The sequence below is a fragment of the Dermacentor andersoni genome, chromosome 7, assembly GCF_023375885.2.
Source record: "Dermacentor andersoni chromosome 7, qqDerAnde1_hic_scaffold, whole genome shotgun sequence".
NCBI lineage: Eukaryota > Metazoa > Arthropoda > Arachnida > Ixodida > Ixodidae > Dermacentor > Dermacentor andersoni.
The window spans coordinates 29,616,957-29,638,443 of NC_092820.1; the positions used below are offsets into that span (position 1 = coordinate 29,616,957).

The 21,487-nt window shown below is 42.7% G+C and overlaps 1 protein-coding gene across 3 annotated transcripts in view; it reads left to right on the forward strand.

The window, feature by feature from the left end:
• Positions 1–21,487, forward strand: part of Adck1 (aarF domain containing kinase 1) — a 119,663-nt gene that overhangs the window by 16,821 nt on the left and 81,355 nt on the right. For all 3 annotated transcript variants that reach the window (XM_055073115.2, XM_055073116.2, XM_050182231.3), the window contains one exon: positions 11,317–11,400. In XM_055073115.2, the coding sequence (XP_054929090.1) occupies positions 11,317–11,400 (84 nt within the window). The remainder of the gene's footprint in view (positions 1–11,316; positions 11,401–21,487) is intronic.

Below are 21,487 nucleotides of genomic sequence, written 5' to 3' on the forward strand. Positions count from 1 at the left end.
AACGATGATCTGGTTATAAGGCAAACTGTAGTGGAGACTTGAAGCCCATTTTGACCTCTTGGAGTTCTTTAATGTGCAACTAAGTCTTAGTGCTTAAGTATTTTTGCATTTTGACCCCATTGAAATGCGGCCACTGCGGCTAGGGTCGAAACCACTGGCTTAAACCAGTGGTAAACCACAGTAAACCAGTGGCTAGGGCCACTGGTTTACTGTGGTGGGACAAGTTTACACGCACAGGAGGGCGTTGGCTGGTGTATGGCAGGGGCCACTGGAGAATCGCTGGGCGAGGTCGTCGTGCCGCATTGGACGTAAAAATGGGCTCCTGTTTGGTGAAGCTGGTCAGAGTTTATCTTCTATGATGACAGTACATGGTGGGACAAAATACAGCGAAGGGAGTGTTAGTACTTGTGCAGTTATATGTCATTGCTGTTGTTCTTTCCTGCGACATTCTGTATTCTTCCAAGATGGGTGTTGACACTCTGTTCAGGATGAATTGTTTGAACCTCACGAATGTGCTGTCACCATCAAAAAAAGACATGGGTGCTACCATAGAGTTTCTGATCATTATCTAGGGGATAAAACCGGCACTGTTCTGTTGTTGTGTTGAGAGAAAAATAAAATGCTGAGAAATGGTGGAATGCCGAGAAGTAGTATACTTTCAAATTGTCATGTTTCTTGGAGTGCCAGCACACCTTAAAGATTTGTCTGGTGAACAGTGTTCTGTCTTTCACAAAGATTGAATTCGTTCTAAAACCACATGTAGAATGTTGTTCTTTATTTTCTATTTTGTGAAATATTATGTGAGAAAAGTGTTAATGGAACATGCAGACTTCTGCTTAGTTGTACAGTTTTATCAGACATGAACGGTAACAGTGGGCCGCCATAGTCTGAAGAAAGATGACAAGGTCTGCACTCACAGCCTGTCAGTTGTAATTGTGTGTTTTGTTTTCTTGCTTGTACTAAATGGGAGTAAACTGCACTGAAAGATGTGGTATAGGTGAGCCAAAAACATTTATGGAAATTTCATTTCGAGAGAGCCTTCTTTATGCAGGCATGAGCTTCTTTTGAACCAGGCCATGTTCCATAATATGCCTGGCACACCCACAACCTAGTAGTCCCATGTAGGCACATTGTCAGTTAGGAAACTTGCATAGACGGTGGTGCCAGATTTCCCGCCAGGTAATACTTAATGAATTTCAGTGGGCTCTGCAAAATAAGCTTGGGGAGTTCTGTGCAAATTCCTGCAGCTAGATATAGGAGAGAGTGAACATCTGGTGGCATTGCTTAACCTGTTTCACCAGCTTTCTGGTTTATGGGCCTCTTGGGTGCAGTGGCATGATGCAGTGAAGGTTGGGGACTGTACTGCACTTTCTTTTTCAAAGGGACACTCAAGAGAAATACTGAATCAATTTAGACCGATAGAGCTTTGTTTCAAAGCTCTATTCTAGTTAATGTCTTGGTTATGGGCTCATATCTAAAAGTAAAAACGGAGTTCAATTTTCAAGCCTTGTGCCACAGCCCCTGAGCCAGTACATCAGTGAGATGTCACAGATGACAAAGTGTTTTTTAAATATTTGGGTCATTGTGGCCTGCTAGAAGTCCTTGAAGCTTGCTAAGAGCAGTCTTAATCTCATTTAGAATGAAATGCAGTCCATTTTTAATGATAAAAAACTTGCTGGGTCCGAGAATGCTGCGTTAGAAACCGTGGTGTTGCGTTAAGCTACTGCTGCAACTTCAAGGTGGCATCACCGTAAGCCTTTTGTTCTTGCATCTTTTGTCTCCCACCGAGCCGCCTTTCACAGTAGGAGTGGCCTTACTGGTGTTGCACATAGGTGTGAAGGAGAGAGGGTTCTCGAGGTGCGCACAGGACTGATAAGCTAGGCGTCGCAGCAACTGCTGCTCGCTGCAAAGGCAGAATTTCAGCGCAGTTAGTATATGTGGGCTGTAAAAGACTGGACTGATACGGTGCTTGCATAGGTGATATTGTGGACTGCAGACCCTATGCCATGTGCTCTGCTTTCGTGGCAATTAAGGATTTTGTCCTGGATCCTGCAATGCGTGAATTTTTATCATTTATATTAAACATGAGCTAGTCAGGGAAAGCATAGGGGAAAATTAAATGTTATGTTTTCTTGATGTGTCGAAATAACAAGGAGAAGGGAAATGAAACTGGATGAAAAGTCAGCTTGCTGCAGGGGGACTGAGCCGACATCTTCCACATTACGCATTCAGAACTCTACCTATTAAGCTACCGAAGCAACAGTCCTGCCGTACGCATTCTTGGGCATTTGTGCATGTCTGGAATATTAACCCTGTGAGTGTTGGCCAGCACTGTTCACAGCCAAGGTGGCAGATGTGGCTTGACCATTCAACCACAGTTATCACACACGCGTCATGTGCAATTGCCCACAATGCACATGTGATATTTAGCCAGCACATTTGTCTAAGGTATGGGAGCAGCGTTGTGTTAACCCTTCGAGGGTCAATGACGTAAATATAGGACGTCGCGAACAAGTCCAAGAATGGTCGATGCCATATATTTACGGTGCCGTGTGTACGTTTAAAAAGCGTGCCAATTTCCTAACTTTTTCTTTTCTGTCATGTGCTGCCACTATGTGGGAATACAGGGAATTTTTTTCGCGCACCTCCCTCTCTCGGTTTTCGTTCCATGGTTTGTTTTAGCGCTAGTTTGCTCCTGCGCGTCTATACACTACCGCTCGCGCATTGGCACGTGGGCGGGCGGGCGGCGGTTCGGGTTTGGTTCCGCGCGCGGTTTCGGCTTCTTGCACTTGCAAAACTGATGGCTATGTTTTTTTTTTTAAATTATGGGGTTTAACATGCCAAAACCACTTTCTGATTATGAGGCACGCCGTAGTGGAGGACTCCGGAAATTTCGACCACCTGGGGATCTTTAACGTACACCTAAATCTAAGTACACGGGTGTTTTCGCATTTAACTGATGGCTATCTCGTCACTAATCGCTCAGAGTGCGATCGCCTCTGTCACGTTCGTTTATTGCTCACAGAGGTGAGCATAAGAAGGATGCCACTGTGCATACGTTTCCGTTGCTTCTTTTTTTTTTTTGACACTCGCAAAAACTTATTGACTCTTGTTGGTGATAAGGTGAAGATTAGTGGAAGTTTATCACACTTTTGATTTTTTGATGAGCACACAACCACACAGTTTTCTTGAGTGCGTGCACCTTCGCAGTTTGATTACGCTATGGACGCACATATTAGTGTAAGAGCAGGAACATTTGAGACTTGCAAAATATTCTCGTGTGTGCATTTTCAAGGCCTTGAACTATGTGTATAAAGATGCATCAAATTTTTTATTCTTATAAGTTTATTTCCTTTTTTATTGTTGTTATTCATGAATGAAGAGTACATATATACCAACACAAAATATTTTTTTCTCACTTTAGGGTCACCCTAGAAAAATTGCGGAAAATTTTTTTCGAACTAAGTCCCAATGAAGAATTGGGATCCGCACTCAAAAAAATCGACCCTGGGCGGTTGCATATGGCGAAAAAAATCGACCCTCAAAGGGTTAATAATTGAGTCTTTGCAGTCGATTGCAGACTAAGTGAGTGAGCCAATGGCTGTTTTTTGCTGGATTATTGCTGGTATAGAGTTATCACCTAGTACAAGATGTGCCTACTGCATCTGAAATTTTCGCAATGTTGTGGGTGATTCTTATTGTGAGAGAGTCCTTTCTAGTCAGATGGTGTGCAAATATACACTGCTGTTCATTCTTGCATGTACTTGAGCACAATCGGTTTGATACCAAGGTTGGTTGTATTTCTGGGGACATCTTCACCCGATAAAGACTTATATTGTTATCTCTCAGTTTCGGCCGTGTTTGATTACTGCCACTACAACGTGGCAGCAATAAGCAGAACACCTTTTAACGAATAATGACTCGTGTATGTGACATTTCGCTGCTACATATCCACTTGCCAAGGATGATGTAGGTTCAAAATTCAAAGCACCATTGACAAGTTGTTTTAGACTCTTCTGGCAGAGTTTTGAAGGTCATGCAGGACAGCAACAAAGTGTTACTATAAGCATGAGTATGCTCTAACGGTGATAATGAAGTTATATAATCACTATTTTAGCCTGTTTCTGCTTGTAATACATCTTGAACAATATTTTACAGGAGCTTTTAATACTGTTCGACTGCTCCCAAACAATTAATTGAAAGTTGCATAAGTATACCAAGATGCAATTGTCCCAATGTCAGCAAAGATTGATTGCGTTGATTGCCTCATGCATTGATTTGCTGTGGAATGTGGGAGGACACAAAGTATTCTGTGCATTCTAACGTCAGCTCAGGTCATGCTTCGATTGACTGTGGCTGTGGAAGCAGTTGCGGCAAAGGGTAATTGGTGTTGCTCATTGTGATGATGCAATGTGTTGGACACGGGCAGCTCTGCTGCATATTTTTCAGTGCTGCTGACAGAGTTGAGCGCATCGTCATACCGAGTAGGCCTTCCCTCTGCAGCTGTTAGTAGTTGCGGCGTAAACGTGGCTCTAAAGCAGGTGGTGACAAAACACAAACTATACAACCCTCTTTATACTGTATATCATCATCATCATCATTATCAGCCTGTTTTATGTCCACTGCAGGACGAAGGCCTCTCCCTGCAATCTCTAATTACCCCTATCCTGCGCCAACTGATTCCAACTAGCACTTGCGAATTTCCTAATTTCATCGCTCCACCTAGTCTTCTGCCGTCCTCGACTGCACTTCCCTTCTCTTGGTACCCATTCTGTAACCCTAATGGTCTAACAGTTATCTATCCGGTGCATTACATCACCTTCCCAGCTCCATTTTTTTCTCTTGATGTCAATTAGCAGCACAGCATACTATATAAAAGATGGACATTTGCTCCAATTTTAATGATTCACCTTATGATGCTGTTTGTGTACAAGTAAACACTACAAATTTATTGCTAGTCAAAGCAATAGTATTGTCGAGGTTATGCATAACATGGTACAGCCAAGATAAAAGACTTAAATATTCACAAAGAGGAAACAAAAGAAAACATCAGCAGATGTTTGTGACCTTGCAAAATTACAAAACAATTTCCAGCAAAGCTGTTTATTTCGAGCAGTTGAAAAGAGTTTTGGTTTCCTGTGATTACACTCGCATATGACGGTTCCGTTTGAAACCTTACCTGCATGCAATGCTTTCAAGCACTTATTAGGAATTTTTGAAAGCCAGTAATTCATGAACACACATTTTACTTCACCAGATCATTAACCAAGCATCCTCCTGAATTTTTGCTAGATTTGATCTTGGTTTCATTCCCAGTTCTCTCAGAGCAGTGAGATAAATTCTGCTCTGTTCGTAAAACACATTGATAAAATTCCAGAGCACCTGCATGCGTAATTTACTGCAATGTCATCATTTGTCCACTCACTTTGCACTTAGCCTACATGTTACGCATATCATGCCCCTTATTTTTGCCAATTATGACCAAGGTGTGTTGACAAATTCACCAAGGACCTCGCAGAAATGAACTATGAGCGTGTTTTGGTGCATGGAAATAGGAAGAATGAAACGAGGGTTCAGTAATTATTTCCAGCTGGACCAGGAACGTAAAAATTTTGTCAGACATGGCACTTACCGTCATCACCCCTCCCATTACCACGAAATATAAACATGTAACCTACAGCTATGTCGGGACAATGAGAAGCATAGCTGATAGCGGCCATATCACACGTTCTAGAACTTGAATAAGGTATTTTATTTTTTTAAGTAACTGTGTTTGAACCCACTCATGTAACTCCGCTCATAGATTTTGTATAGCATTCCACTCATTTTCACTAAAATTTCATCTCGGTGGCATTTGTAGTTCTGCTAGAGCAATGGGCTACATTCTGTCCCGTTCATTAGACACACTCATGACGCTGTAGTGCACACACATACGTGATTTATTACCACAGCCTGAATTACCCACCTACTTTGAGCTGCCTAGACATCACCCATTACCCTGTCCTTACTATTGCCAAACATAAAGAAGCTGCCTCATTTAAGTTACTGAGGACACCAGGCGAACCCAATATATGTATCTCGAATTAAAAACCCCCCTAGAATGAGGCAGCAGTAGTTATTCGTAACATTCTAGTAAGCCATAAACATTAAAAATTCGCAACACATTCCATTTATGTTCTGTCCATTCCATCTACATATAAAGTTTATGGAATGCAGAGTACTCTTGGGAATTTGGGAAACGTACCTGATAACGGCAGCTTGGCACTTTCGAACGCTTGCTTAAAATTTTTTTAATTTAAGAAAATTTTTTTTTTCAACAGCTGTATTTGATCAACATGCATTTAACATCGCATATAAACTTTGATATAGCATTCCCCCTTTGTTCACAAAATCTGACCTGAGTTGTAATTATGCCAATGCCAACATTTCTTTAACTGTGCAGTCTGACGACCACAGAGCGAGCATGAAACAACGACTTCTCTCTGTGGTTGTCAGTTCATACAGAAAGTGTTTGCTAAGGTAAACCAACTTGCCCAACAACAAGTTCTTCAAAACTACATATACCAAGGCAGCAGTATGAGTTTGCTCGTAGAACACCATATAATAATTGTCTGGTCCACCTACATCCGTAGCCTATCGTAAAAAGGTGGACTTAACCCACCTATTTGGAAAGTTGCCTACACCTTACACATATCGTGCCTCTAACTTTCCCCAAATATGAACAAGGTGCCCTGTTTAGTTCACCGAAGATACCGAAGAAACAAGCTTTGAACCTCGTATGACGAATAAAAATAGGGGACACACAAGGGTTCAGTAATTATTTCACTCTCCCTGTTCAGTAACTTACACTCTCCACAGAGAGAGTGTAAGAGTGGGGTTGAAGATTAATATGCAGAAGACAAAGATATTGATAAATAACCAGGCAAGGGAACAATAGTTCAAGATCACAAGGCAGCCTCTAGAGTCTGTGAAGGAGTGGTTTACCTAGGTCAATTAATCACAGGGAACCCTGATCCTGAGAAGGAAATTCATAGAAGAATAAAAATAGGTTGGATCGCATATGGCAGACATTGTCAGCTCTTCACTGGAAGTTTACCATTATCATTGAAAAGGAAGGTGTACAATCAGTGCATTTTACCAGTGCTGACATATTGGCCAGAGACTTGGAGACTGACAAAGAAGCTTCAGAACAAGTTAAGGACCGCACAAAGAGCAATAGAATGAAGATTGCTAGGCATAACGTTAAGAGACAGAAAAAGAGCGGTTTGGATAAGAGAGCAAATGGGTATAGACAATATTCTAATTGACATCAAGAGAAAGAAACGGAGATGGGCAGGTCATGTAATGCGCCGGTTAGATAACTGTTGGACCGTTAGGGTTACAGAATGGATACCAAGAGAAGGGAAACACAGTCGAGGACGGCAGAAGACTAGGTGGAGCGATGAAATTAGGAAATTTGCGGGCGCTAGGTGGAATCGGTTGGCGCAGGACAGGGATAATGGGAGATCGCCGGGAGAGGCCTTCATCCTGCAGTGGACATAAAACAGGCTGACGATGATGATGAAGATGAGTAGCTTTTCTTTGGTGCCAGAGTGGCGCTGGTAGTGCGAAGTGCTATCCACAAATGCAAAGCCCTATTCTAAAACTCTTCACTCACGCGTGGCCTAACGCTAATACCTGCGCAAAGGTCTTTGGGGCCCCAAACTTTTGGGACCCCTATTTTAAACCTATCGATTAAGTCTCGCCTTTTTTGCTCCTGCTAGGGAGTGTGAGCTAGTGTAACTCGTTACGTTGAAAGAGCCTAAAAATAAGATGGACAGACAACGTCAGAAGTGATACATGCCGATAGAAAACATTTAAGGCAGTGTTGTGATGGTATTGTAATGGCCCTCTATGTTCAATAGTATTGTTTTCAATGCTTGAAGCGCGAAACGAAATCACAACACAAGAAATTACAGGGTCTCTTGAGATCTCTCTTAAGAGGTGAACGTCAAAAGCCTAGTCTTCCTCCTCTGATCATTTGCCTCTTTCTCTTTGCCTCTTTTTCTCTTCTTTCTTTTAGTCATACTGCTCACTAGTAAGCATATTTAGTCATTTGTAATCAACTGGGGTTATTACAAGTCGTTGTTAGACATATTGGTCGTCATGGTCATTAGTAGTTATTACAAGTCATTACTGGCCATTACTAAGCATTTTTTATAATTTCTAATGTATTGTCGTTACAAGTTGTCATTAGACATATTGGTCATTTCGTAGTCATTACTAGTCATTACAAGTCATTTCGGTCATTATTAGTCTATACTGCTCACTACTAAGCATATTTAGTCATTTGTAATCAATTGTGGTCATTACAAGCAATAGTTAGACATGTTGGTCTTATCGTAGTCATCAGTAGTCATTGCAAGTCATTTCAGCTATTATTAATCATTATTGGTCATTACTTGTCATTAGTAAGCTTTTTTAGTCATTTCTAAGCAATTGTAATCATTACATTTTGTCGTTGGTCATTTTGCAGTCATTAGTAGTCATTACAAGTAATTTCAGTCATTAGTCATTACTGTTCATTACTAAGCATTTTTAGTCATTTCTTATCAGTTGTAGTCATTACAAGTTGTCGTTAGACATATTGGTCATTTCATAGTCATTTGTAATCAATTGTGGTCATTACAAACCGCCGTTAGACATATTGGTCATTTCGTAGGCAGTAGTTATTTTAGTCTTTACTATACATTTCTAATCATTTCTAACCAATTGTGGTCATTACAAGCCATCATTAGACATATTGGTCATTTCATAGTCATTTGTAATCAATTGTGGTCATTACAAACCGCCGTTAGACATATTGGTCATTTCGTAGTCAGTAGTTATTTTAGTCTTTACTATACATTTCTAATCATTTCTAACCAATTGTGGTCATTACAAGCCATCATTAGACATATTGGTCATTTTGGAGTCATTAGTAGTCATTACGACTTGTAGTTGTCATTATTACTTATCACTAGTCACTGTTAACCTCCACCTATCTCTATTACAACATTATCATTCACTAACTGTCACTATCAATTATTTTTTATTCTTTAATCTGTCTTCATATGGCGTGATGACGCATCGGCGGACACTCCAGTCATCATGTTTGCTGGCACAAACTTCACCATGAGCCTAGAAAGGCTTTCGCCTTAAAAGCAGAACGACTGCTCCGGACAACCACTACCAAAATGAGTGGTCACCAGCTCGGCCAACTGCTGACATTCCTGAAGGTTGTTTGCACCAACGTATATAGGATAAGTGGTGATTTCATGATAAAATTCGACAGCTTCTGGACATGTGCCGTGTGTTCCCACTAATGTTAGCCAAGCCTCGAGGAAAAAAAATAAGATTTATAAAACACTGTGTAAGATCCAATTTTTAAAACCGTCTGTGTTCGGTTGTCAGAGTTCTGAAGACTGAATGTTGTAACTCTTAAGAGTGTATCCTGCACTGTGCCTTTTTTAATAACTTTTTTCCTTGCATAGCTTGCCTAATGATAGCTGCGCCTTCCTATAATAGGCAATCATTTTTTAGTTTTTCAGAATTTTTACAAATTCTCTGTGGCACATAACAGAACTCTAGTCCTTTAGCTGGGTTGTTCAAAGAGGTGGAAATTACGTAAAATTAAATTAAAAAGAAATCGACACATATTTAACTAGTTAACAAATAGTCACAAATTAACTTTTTGATTAATTACTTTACGGCACATTTTGCAATTTAGGAATTGTAGACAGTGAGCTTGCAAGGTGTAAGATCCACCTGGAATGAATTTCCAGAATTGCACCAGTTTGGGGATATGCGTCCTCAAACTAGCCATAAAAATGCACTGTTGTTCGTCTTGCTTTTTTTAACAAAACACTCGTTTATGTGATGGAGCACAAAAGCAACTGAAATGCCTATGCATTTCGTCTCACATTTTGCGAAGAAATATCTCAGAAACTGGTGTCCTCCTGGAAATTCATTAGTAAATTAGTAAATTGCATTATCTGCTGTAAAGTAATTAATTATTATGTTCAATAGTGAAGTTCTGTTAGATATGTGCTTCGATTTCTCATACTAGTAACGTCTGCCTCTTCACTTAATCCAGCTCAAGGACAAAAATTATACTATCTGCTGCAGGTGATTTTTTTTAATTCCATAAAACTTAAAAATGATCCCATCATATATATTGTTATAGGGAGCAATATATTCAATAGTTTTAGTATTTCATAATCCAACAATTTCATGCCATAAGGCATGCCATCGTTAGGCACGGTTAATTATAGTACTTTAGAATCCCTCACCCTTAGGTTAAATAAAGGAAGCTAATTTTGTGTTTTCAAGTATGATTATGCGGTCCCAATGAACTGGGCATGATGCAAGAAGTACAATGTGAAGTTTGTTATGGTGGGAACTGCCGCCAGCCTTCTCTGCAATGTCAGCGTGTATCGCGCACCCCGTTTATCATCTGCTACCATTTTTTTCGGCGAGGCACGAAAGACAATCCTCACTGCGCTAATAGGGAATGCATAATAAAGAAAAGCATTACTTATGTGGCTAATGCATTCACAAAGAAAAATTTTGTCTCTGCTGTTGTCATGTTGGATTTTTCAGCATGCAGCCAACAGCGCCCGCTTTCAAAAGTGTAAAAAGTGAGAGGGATGCTCGATTATTTCACCAAAGCTCTGGTGGGGACAAGGGGTGCTGGGAGACCTTCTCAAATCTCTATAGGGCCCACTTTCGAGATGAGAACCCATATAAACAACCGAGCACCAGGTCATAGTACATCTCTACCCACTAGAAAAAAAGAACTGGTGGGTTTCTGGTGGCACTAGAATTTAAACCTGGTGCCCTCCCGCATATGAAGCGGATGCTCTACCATTTCGCCACCACGGCTGTTTTGCGCCAGCTGCAAATTATATCATTTTGTTGCATTATCTAACTTTCACCCTTCCCTTGGCACCCATGCTATAACTAATGTACCGTTGGCTATCTGCCCTACGCATTAAATATGTGGCCTGCCCAACTCCATTTTTTCCTTGTCATCTCGGCTAGAATGTCGGCTGTCATGAGTGCGAGTAGCATAAATAAAATAGTTGGTCAAGAATTTGCTTCTTTAATGTGAGTTTAACTTATTATGACTTTGCAGTATTGTAGTATTTGCCTGGTTATGGTCACAAGATTTGTGTCACCATCTAGTATTCCACATTTACTCTGTCTTATTTGCCGAGTGCTCTATTGTCTGAGCTGAGCCAAAACTTGGGGCTTAGGTTGCAAACACTGTCATGACACCTCATCCCTTTTACGTAGGTGTCCAGGATAGCATACGACTACAAGATGGCCACCCTGGGAATGGACCAGGACTCTGAGGAATACGCCAAGGCACGCTCTGAGGTGAGCATTCTTATCCCCTGGCATCTTGGATTGTGATAACCTGTCGATGAATCTGTCAATGTTGCAAAATTTTATTGTACAATGTTGTTTGAGACACCATTGAAGACAAGTCAAAGTGGTAATATGATGCTTTCTGGTTTTTTGGATGGACGCTCATTTAGTGATTAAATATCAGCCGATTGTAAATTCAGCTGTGTTGTGTCTTTTCATAAAGAGAATCATTGATTTGAAGCAGACGCACAAGTTAATTATTGGCTGCAAGCATTTTCAGGAAAAAGAACTTTTATTGCACCATTACAAACAGAAGGTGCCATACTGAACGTGTTAGTGTCTTCATTAAAGTGGTTGCATGTGGCATGGCTGTGCACAATAAAGGGAAATGAAGCTACCTTGAGTATGGCACGGGTTCAATTTATCCGACGCTTTATATCCATGTGTCTTCCCTTACCAGCACTTAACAGCACTGACTGTGTACAGAAATATGTACGCTATGGCTGGAGTGTTTAGTGTATGCTTGGTGACAAGCTAAGCATTCTGTACAATAACTTTTACGTTTTTAGCGCACGAAAAGGGACGAGAGACAAACTACAGTTACACCACCAACTACAGTTACATGGCTGAATTCTCACAGGGGCATGACACACCTGCTAGACAAGTACTTTCCTCGACGACCCTATGTTCAACACGGAGATTACACCGGCGATACAAATGCAATGCTCGATGAAGAATTCCACGAGTCTGAGATCTGCGCAGACTCCACGACCTTAATGGCAAATCACCACCTGGTCCCGACAAGATTATGAACAAGACTCTACGAAACCTCGATGATACCTCGATCACCGCTCTTACGGCATACGTCAGCAAATGCTGGTGAGTGGTCACATCCTAAAGGTGTGGAAACGCTCTAAGGCAGTGTCACAACTGGAATGTCACTGAAAGGGAGAAACTGAACACCCTTATATGCAAGACTTACAACATCCCCCTTGGCCTACTGGAGTCCACGAGCACTGCTCGTCTGCTGCAGCTGGGGGTGTACAACACGCGTGAGGAAATCGTGGATGCACCAAGAGTATCGCAACTCGAACGCATGTCCCTGACAGCCACGGGTCGGTACATCCTGCAGAAACTCTGCTTCAATTACCCCATCCAACGCGGTCATTCCACCCGACATCAGCGACATGCTCACCGTCGCCTCTATCCCTCGAAACATGCAACGCGGACATATTGGGGGCCAAAACCAGGCCTGTGCCAAGGCACTGCTGTGCTTCTTTGGTGGGAAGAGGACTACACGCTTCATAGACGTGGCAGAATACACAAAAGAACACCGGTTCACAGCGGTAGTCGTAGACGTTGAATCTCAGCTTGCACACGCATGTAGTGTTAGCACGTAATACTTAGAAACAGTGGAAGAGGTTGCGATTGCGCTTGTGCTTACCGACCCCCATTGCGAGGTCGTTCTTAGTGGCTCACAATCCGCAGTCCGTAACTACGCAAAGAGGCGCATTTGCTCCGAAGTTCTCCAAATCCTAAGAAAAGCTGGTTGACAGCACTTCAATAGCACTGCGACCTTGTGGTTCCCAGCGCACGTCACCACCCCCACTGACAAGGGCCCCCCTAACTTGAACAAGGTAGCACACAGCTCTGCATGAGGAATGACCTGCTGCGCATAGTCGGAGACCCTCTCTTAAAGTTCGGATGTCCTGGTATGAAACACGTGGGAAAGCTGTCAGATACAACATCACCAAGCACTACCACATAGGCAGGCGAATATTGTCCCCACCTCACCCCAAACTGAAACGTTGTCAGACAGTCGTCTTACGACAACTGCAAACACACACTTTCTCCAGTCCGGTGCAAATGCGGCGCATTTTCCCTGCGCAATACCCAATTGCTCTTTGCAAGTTTCGTCAGGCAACTAGAGCGATGCTCTCATACTTGTTGTGGGAGTATCCTCTGATAGCAGCTAAAGTAGAAGTAGCTCTGGAGGCTCTTGCGTAGAAGTGGGCTGCCGCTCTGTGCAGCTCCAAGCTCAAGACACAGGAGTGGGCAGTCCAGAGAGCCTGAGAAGTGGCGACGAGGCAAGGCCTCGAAGTCCCCCCATTGAAGACCTGAGCCCGGGTCGTTAAACGTTGCCGGGTTCTCTATAAAGTTGTTTTCATCCATCACAGGGGTGTCTGCATCAGCAGGCGTTTGGTGCCAGCAAAGCCGTGAGCAGAACCGGGAACGAGCTCGTCTAGGCCGTACTAATGCTGCAGCTCGAGCACAAGAACAGGCTCGTGCAGCCGAGTGCAATCAGCAACTGCATACCGAAGATCCAGCAGCCTACCAAGCCGTCGTTTAGGGAACCGTCAGGATCAACCCGGTGATAAACACTGGGGTCGCATGTTTCAGCTTTGCTGGTTAACCATCTGTACGGAGTGCTTGGGCAGTGATTTTTTATTTTTTTTCATCCTCTGTAATCTTCATCTCTCCTCGCACTTTCAGTCTTTCCAGTCTTCTCCTCTTCTACTTGCTTCCGATCTTCTAGGCATCAAGGATTAACCTTGTGTGCTATAACCAACCTTGGTTGTGCCTATTGGGTTGTAGTGGCTGTGTACAGCTGGTGATGGAAGGCTTTGTTTATACAGAAATCTTGTCACATCCCCTTTGTTGGACTTTGGGGTGGGCGGCTGGCATTGCTTCCAAAACCAGTACACTTGATGCCTTCATCATTCCCCCGACTCAAAGATAGTCCTCTTATGAAAAAAGGGTGCACCAAAGAAAACTTGCAATTTTTTTTCAAATACAAAGAATCCCATGTTTTTTTATTGTGGGATCTCGCACGTGCTCTTGCGACAAAGGAACGACAACACAGTAGTGCAAACAATTATGATGGCATTTATTGTGCACCTTTCTACACTAATGCCTGCTAACCAAATTACTATCCACAGAACATGCTAATGGGCTTTCCACAAATCGAGCAAGTCCTACTCACAGCGACCGGATAGCAAGCGAATATGTTTGCCCGCATGCTGAACACGAATGTCTAATTGTTCGCATGTATGTTCATGCAAACAATGGCGCGTTCGAATGATTGTGTTGGTCCATTCAGGTGTCGTGCTCCTAAGCTTTTCTCGGGACAGTCCCGCGAAGCATAGATGGGCGCAGGCGTGGAGCGTCCATGCCACTCACTGACCCCAAGCCTAAGAGGAAGAGCCTACTCCCTGTCGCGCCCGACGAACCTCACCGTTAGGTCGCGTTAGCAGCGCAACACTCATGCCATCTCTCATAATATGCTGTAACCACACCATCGTCGCCGGCACTTAGCTACAGGGAGAAGCCTGATTACAGGAGACATGAGAGCCATGTGGGAAAAACAACATAAGGGGATGCACAACAGTCGAACAACTCCACAACGTGATTTAGTCTGAACCCCGAAACGACTGTTAGGACAATTTTGACTTTCTGCATTTCTAAATGTCTCAACAACACATGGGGTCCAGGTTACAAAGTGACTAAATGGCCAATGGCGACTTCCTCCTTGAGGTTTGCAACCAGGACCAACATGATGAGCTCTCAGATCTGGTGGCATTCGGCAATCACTGTGACACTCTCTTAGGTCAGTGAACACAAGCTAAGGAGTGAGCTCTGATAATGACCTATTGAATCTTAGCGAAGGAGAGTTCCTAGAGGGCTGGAAAGAACAGAATGTCACTCAAGCACATAAGAATAAAGATTAAGCGCGCCAATAAAGAAATCCCTACAAAGTGGTTTATCTTGACCTTTGCGATGAGCAAGCAGTCACAATCCCTTTAAACTGGATACACAAAGATAAGAGTAAGACTGTACATCCTGTACCCTTGGAGATGTTTCAAGTGCCAAAGATTTGTTCATGGTTCTCAAAGCTGCCATGGCTGATGTGTGCAAAATGCGATCACCGTGAACACGCTTCTGAATAATGTAGTCTGCACTAGTACAGACTGCAACAGTGGCCATGCAGCATATTCACGATCATGTCCTACGTCGAAGAACAAGAAAGATGTTATTACTATCAAAATGAAAAAAAAAAAAAATTTCTTTTCAAGAAGCGTGCAAGCGCATATCCTTTCTCCATACCGCAGGGAATGCTGATGTGACACGTAAGGGGGCAGTGCCGCAGCAGACTCTGGCATCTGCTTGGCCCACAAAGAGTGTGATCACAGCAATGCCACCAGCTCCCGGGTGACAGCAGCCAGTTCTGCTTCGCGTCTCTGAAGGAGGGCCCATCGACCTCCGAGTTGGTGGCCTCCAAGGCCCTTCTTTTTGAGGCAAGGCCTAGCCCGAAAACACCCTGCTCTAACGAGCGGAAGTCCAGCGGCTCCCAGTAGTCGATAGACACAACTCCAAGGCAGACGGCGCAGACAGTGCTTTGGGAGCGGCACGTTTCTCGCAACCGCTGCAAGACAAACAAACCGTGGATTACGGAACCTGGAAAGGCTTTGTGAGCCAACGTGACTCCTCCTTGACACACAGCACAAAAACACTAACGATATGGATACACAAGTTTTGTGTTAGCATTTGAGAGGTCTTATCCACAACCTCGATTACATTAAAGCACTTATACACATATACAATCCAAAGGTGCAATGCGTTTAGGAGAGACACCTAAAACCAACACAAAGAAACTTTTTCAGGCAATACGCCATTTTCTGGAAAGACCGTGACAATGCACTTGCCTTGTCGGGTGGTGTTGCAATCATAGTGGACAAAGGTGTTGCTTGTCAGCAGTTAGTTCTCTGAACTCCCCTTGAGGCAGTCGCAGCCTGAGTGGTGATTTTTGAGAACTTGGTCACCATATGCTCTCCATACATCCCCCAAATTATCAACTTTCCAGAACAGGCTTTCCAAGCTTTATCACTGAACTTCCTGAACCGTATATTGTTTTGAAAATCTAAATGCACATAGCACTCTGTGGGGTGACTCATGACATGAGAGGGCGCCTACTTAAAAACTTGCTCTTCTCCACAGGTGCGTAATTGCTAAACAGAAGAAAAGTGCCAAGATTCTACATCGTGGCACACAAAACATACTCACCTATAGATTTAAGTATCACATCAAGTTCACTCATGCCATCTCTGGAGTGGAACATCATCAAAAGCCCTTAAGGGAGTGACCACTTCCTGATCGTTTTAACATTAACAAAATGTGGTAAAACCTCTCCCCAAATTCCCCAGTGGAAAATTGATTCTTCCGACTGGAAACGATACAGAGAGCTCTCGCACTTAACCTGGAATGACATCTGTACACCCAACATCAACGATGCAGTGGCATACTTCACAGCATTTGTTGTGAATGTAGTGCATCCCAGGAACACAAGGATCGCATTCTAAAGGGCGTGTTTCCTGGTGGAATGATGATTGTAGGGAAACGCAAAGAACGCAAAATAAGGCTTGAGGGTCACCTTCATGACTCCAATCGCAAAAAATCTAATAACTTCAAGGAAACCGACACTGCGGGTAGAGGAACGCGCCACTGTGCCAAAAGGGAAAGCTGGCAAAAATACATATTAGGCATACGCTCTTATACAAATGAAAGAAAAGCCTGGAACAGAGTTAACAAATTAAGCAGCCAGTAAACCCATCCTCTACCATTAGTAAACATTCATAGAAATACTCTTGAAGACCACAATGATTTTCTAGGTACTAACTTTTAGTATATTTCCAGTTCCCCTCAATACGCAGATGCATTTCTACAATACCAGTGGCAAGCAGAGCAATCGTCCCTGGATAAGAAAATAACAAAGAATGAATCATACATCCCTCCATTCAACATGGCCGAGTTTCAGGCCCCACTGAGTTGTAACAAGTCGGTGCCAAGAAGAGACAGAATAGCTTACGACATGATCGAACACTTAAAATGTGAAACCCTACTGCTATTCCTTTTTAACTTGATTTTCTGTGGTGGGTGCATCCCGGCTGTCTGGAAAGGGGCAATAATAATTCCTAATCTCAAAGACCCGACTTGAGCCAGCAGTTATAGGCCTATAGCCTTAACAATTTGCCTATGAAAACTCTGAGAAAATGACTAGCCGATGCCTGGCCCATTTTCTTGAAAGCAGCAAAACACTAGATCCCCAACAGTCCTGTTTCAGGGAAGGTAGATCCATAACAGATCACCTTGTCCACATCAATATCCGTGATGCCTTTGTCCATAAAGAGTTTTTCTTATCGGTATTTTTAGACATGGAGAAAGCTTATGACACCACTTGGCGTTTTGGAGTCCTTCGTGATCAGGCTGAAGTGGGTGTGCGAGGTAACTTGCTGAGGTGATTCGTAGTTATCTTCCTTATCGCACATTCTGTGTTAGAGTTGGCAGCGTCCTTTCTCGTCCATTTATGCAGGAGACTGGTGTACTACAAGGTGGTGTACGGTGCTGTGCTTTATTTGTTATAAAAATAAGCTCTCTCGGTACTGTCATACCGTGCACAATGTTCTGTTCTGTGTATGTGGATGATGTGCAAATCAGTTTCAAACCTTGTAATCTTGCTATCTGCGGGCGACAGGTGTAGCTTGGCCTCAACCAGATTTCCAAATGGAGGGACGAGAATGGATTTAGACTAAACCCACAAAAAAAGCTTGTGCGCCCTCTGTGATGGATCTCAAGGAAGAATGAATAAATGTTAGCCGTGAACATAAATTTTTGGTTATCATTTTAGACTGGAAGTTAAATTTTGTCTCGCACCTGGAGTATCTGAAAACGAAGCGCCTGAAGGCTGTGAATTTGCTGAAGCTCTTGTCAAGCACATCATGAGGAAGTGTGACAGGAGATGCCTCCTTAGCTTATACAAAAGCCTTATACGCAGGGTGTCAGAACCAAATGTTTTTTGTTATGGTTTAAAGAGACTAAAGTCAAAGACAAAGTCCACGTGTACTGTTTAAATACTATTACAGGTACCTCGCTATGCTTGTTTTGAGCCAACAAAAGACTTAGTTTATGAGTAAATTACATGTGAAGGCTCTCAATACCTTTATCGCAATTGAAATATCCTGCCACCCAACCGGGGAGTGGTGACGTTGCATAAGCCATCATTGCCCGTTGCTGCTATCGGTGAGTAAAACGGCGCCCGACAGATGGCGGTACGGTTTTGTGCTCAAAACGCAAACGCACGGCTGTGGCGATACTGAGCCAAGACAGAGCGGCGGATTCGCCACTGAAGCTGCTTTTGCTCAAGTGGGCTTGGACTGTTCAGGCATCCCGCAACATCACATGGAAGTGGAATTATCTGCTACTTGCAGTTTGTGTGAGTTTCGTGAGCCAGCAAAACAGGCAGCATTATGCAATGACCAAACTACTGAAACATGAAAGTGTGGACGGCGCAGAGTCGAGCGAAAACGAAACCTTTCGATCGCCCGTGTCATTGTCAAAGGTAAAGCCAATGAGTTTTTTGTTTCGAAAAATGGAATAGAACTGGACAAGCAACATTTTCTTTCGCCTTATAATTCAATACAACAGTGTTTTTATAACGAGTGGTTGAGCACTAGTGACAGAATATAAAGTAGGAGTGCCTTCGTTATCGGGCAAGTACTTGAAAGTCCTGGGGGAGACTCTAACCAGGTTCTGCATTTATCTCAATTTCTTGATTACTGAGGCTCTGTTCACAATAATATTGACACCTTAGGAATTCTCTAGCACTAATCTATCACTTTAGCTTGACTTACTATTTGCCTTTAAGGTCCCTTTAAGGTTTGTTCCATTGAAAAATGATCCGTAGCAGTTTATAACTGTTTTGGTTTGCATGTCAAAATTTTTGAAGCAAAGTAACATTAAAAACTATTTATTTTTCTCAATAAGTGAATCATAAATTCTGAGCGTGATCTCAGTAGCAGCACGTCATCGCATGTACTCGCTGAAATGCAAGACCACTGTTCTGATAAAAGAAACTTAAGGGGGGACGTGGCTTTGAAAATCAACTTTCTTATTTTTTCATGGATTTTGATGAAAATTGGTACAAGTGTTTAGAATGTCTCCCTGATGCTTCCACAAAAGTTTCAGAGCAACATCTTGAGAACATTTTATTGAATTTTATTAAGAAGAATTTTTTTCCCTCTAAGTTTCTGGAGAGCCTGGGAAACTTATAAAATGTGATAGAGGGCTTGTTAAGTATCGATTGCATAGCTAAATGCCTGCTGAAGGTTGTGACATTCTTGCTTTTTTTTTTCGCAACACAAATTTTTTGGAGTGCCATTTTTTATGTTACCTTTGCATCAACCACACTTTCGGGGTAGATAAATAGCCATATCGTAAACTTACAAAGGGTCAAGATAAGAAAGTGAGAATGTCACGACCTGCACTGTAGCCCAAGGAACATGGAAAAAAAAGAACGGAATCAAAATATGTCAATAAGTGAATTCTGAATTCTGAACATGATCTCAGAAGCAGCACGTCATCAAATGTACTCGCTGAAATGCGAGACCACTGTTCCGATAAAGGAAACTTAAACGAACCATAAAACTTCAGTAACCAAGAATTGTACCTGTAGAAGATGAAACGATGAGCTTTTCAGTGTGCAAGCCCTGGGTTTTCCTACAACGCCGATCTCCTAGTGCACCAAGTGGCAGGCTTACTACTGCGGAGCACTCGACCACTCGCACTATCCCTGCCTGAGATATATGCACTAGTTCTGAAGTTTCCTGAAGCCGGTTGTTTTGGATTGCCAACTTTCTCCTTGAATCGAAAACCGATCAAAGATATTTCGGTTTCACTCCGAAACAAAATAATAAATAATGTTTTGGTTGCGTTCTCGTTCTGGACAAAAATATCCTTTCTTTTTCTCAGTTTTCATTTTGGCTTTTGTTCTGCTCCGACACACTGCTTTTATGCCTTGACTACAGAGCCATAGTTTAGAACTCTGCAACACCTAGTGCTTTAAAGATGTTAGACCCATTTCACTATCTGGGTATCTTGATTGCTACAGGTGCCTTCAAGGCTAGCCCGGTGGAAAGCCTGTATGTCGAGTCAGATGAACGGTCCCCGCATCTCCAAAGAACATATTCAAGTTTATCTTACTCCTTAAAACTAAAAGCTGACATAGGACACCTATCCCATTCCGCTATGAGCAGCATATCGGCTGCCAGGCTTTATCGACTCCTTTGTCCCTGCATTTAGAAGCGTCAGCTGAAGAAACAGGCATGGTACCTCAAGAGTAGTGGCTCCCAGTCTGCTTCCACCGCCTTGGGAGGGGCAGTCTGTTGAGTGCGATGTCTCTTTTATTGAGATTTGCAAGCCTGTACCTGAGACTCGTATACGTTTGTGCTTCCTCGAACTTCAGCGAAGTATTCATGTGCAGAATTTTACATGGACGCGTCTAGATCTCTTACTGGCGTTGCTTGCGCAGCTTTGGGACCCCCTGTTCAGTATCCGGTGCACTAAATCCGCGTACAAGTATTTTCACAGCCGAAGCATACGTAATCCTCTTGGCAGTTAAGCACATACAGCTAATGAATCTAGCAAAAGCAATTGTGTTCAGAGACTCATTGAGCATCGTTAGAGCCCTAATGAATCTACGAAAACACAAGAATCTAGTTTTTAACAAACTGTACGACTTGCTATGCTCAGCTTATATGGGCTAGCAAGTCATCATAGTATGCTGGGCACCCGGACACAGAGACATAAAAGACAATGTAGCTGCAGACGAAAGTGCCACATCATTAATTTTTGTATATACAGACACAAACATAGATAGCTATCCCTCCCACAGACCTAAAGCTTTTCCTGCACATGGAGTTGCGGAAATATTGGCAAAGGCAGCGGGATACTGAAGTGTCAAGTAAACTACATATGATCAAACCAAGAATAGGGAAATGGATCTCTGAGAAAACGACAAGGCACAAGGAAGTGCATCTGTGCAGGTTGAGGATAGGATATACCTATGGAACACACTCCTACCTCCTTACTTGAAGTGATCCTCCGACATGTGATAGGTGTGGCGACGTTCTTACTGTCCTCAATGTTCTTGGCCAGTGTCCTGAAATAGAAGCCCAGCATAAAAAGTACTTTTATCCTGCATGTAATGAGTACATCCCTCTTCACCAGGCATTCTTTTCATTTTAAAACAGTCTTAAAGTTTTTA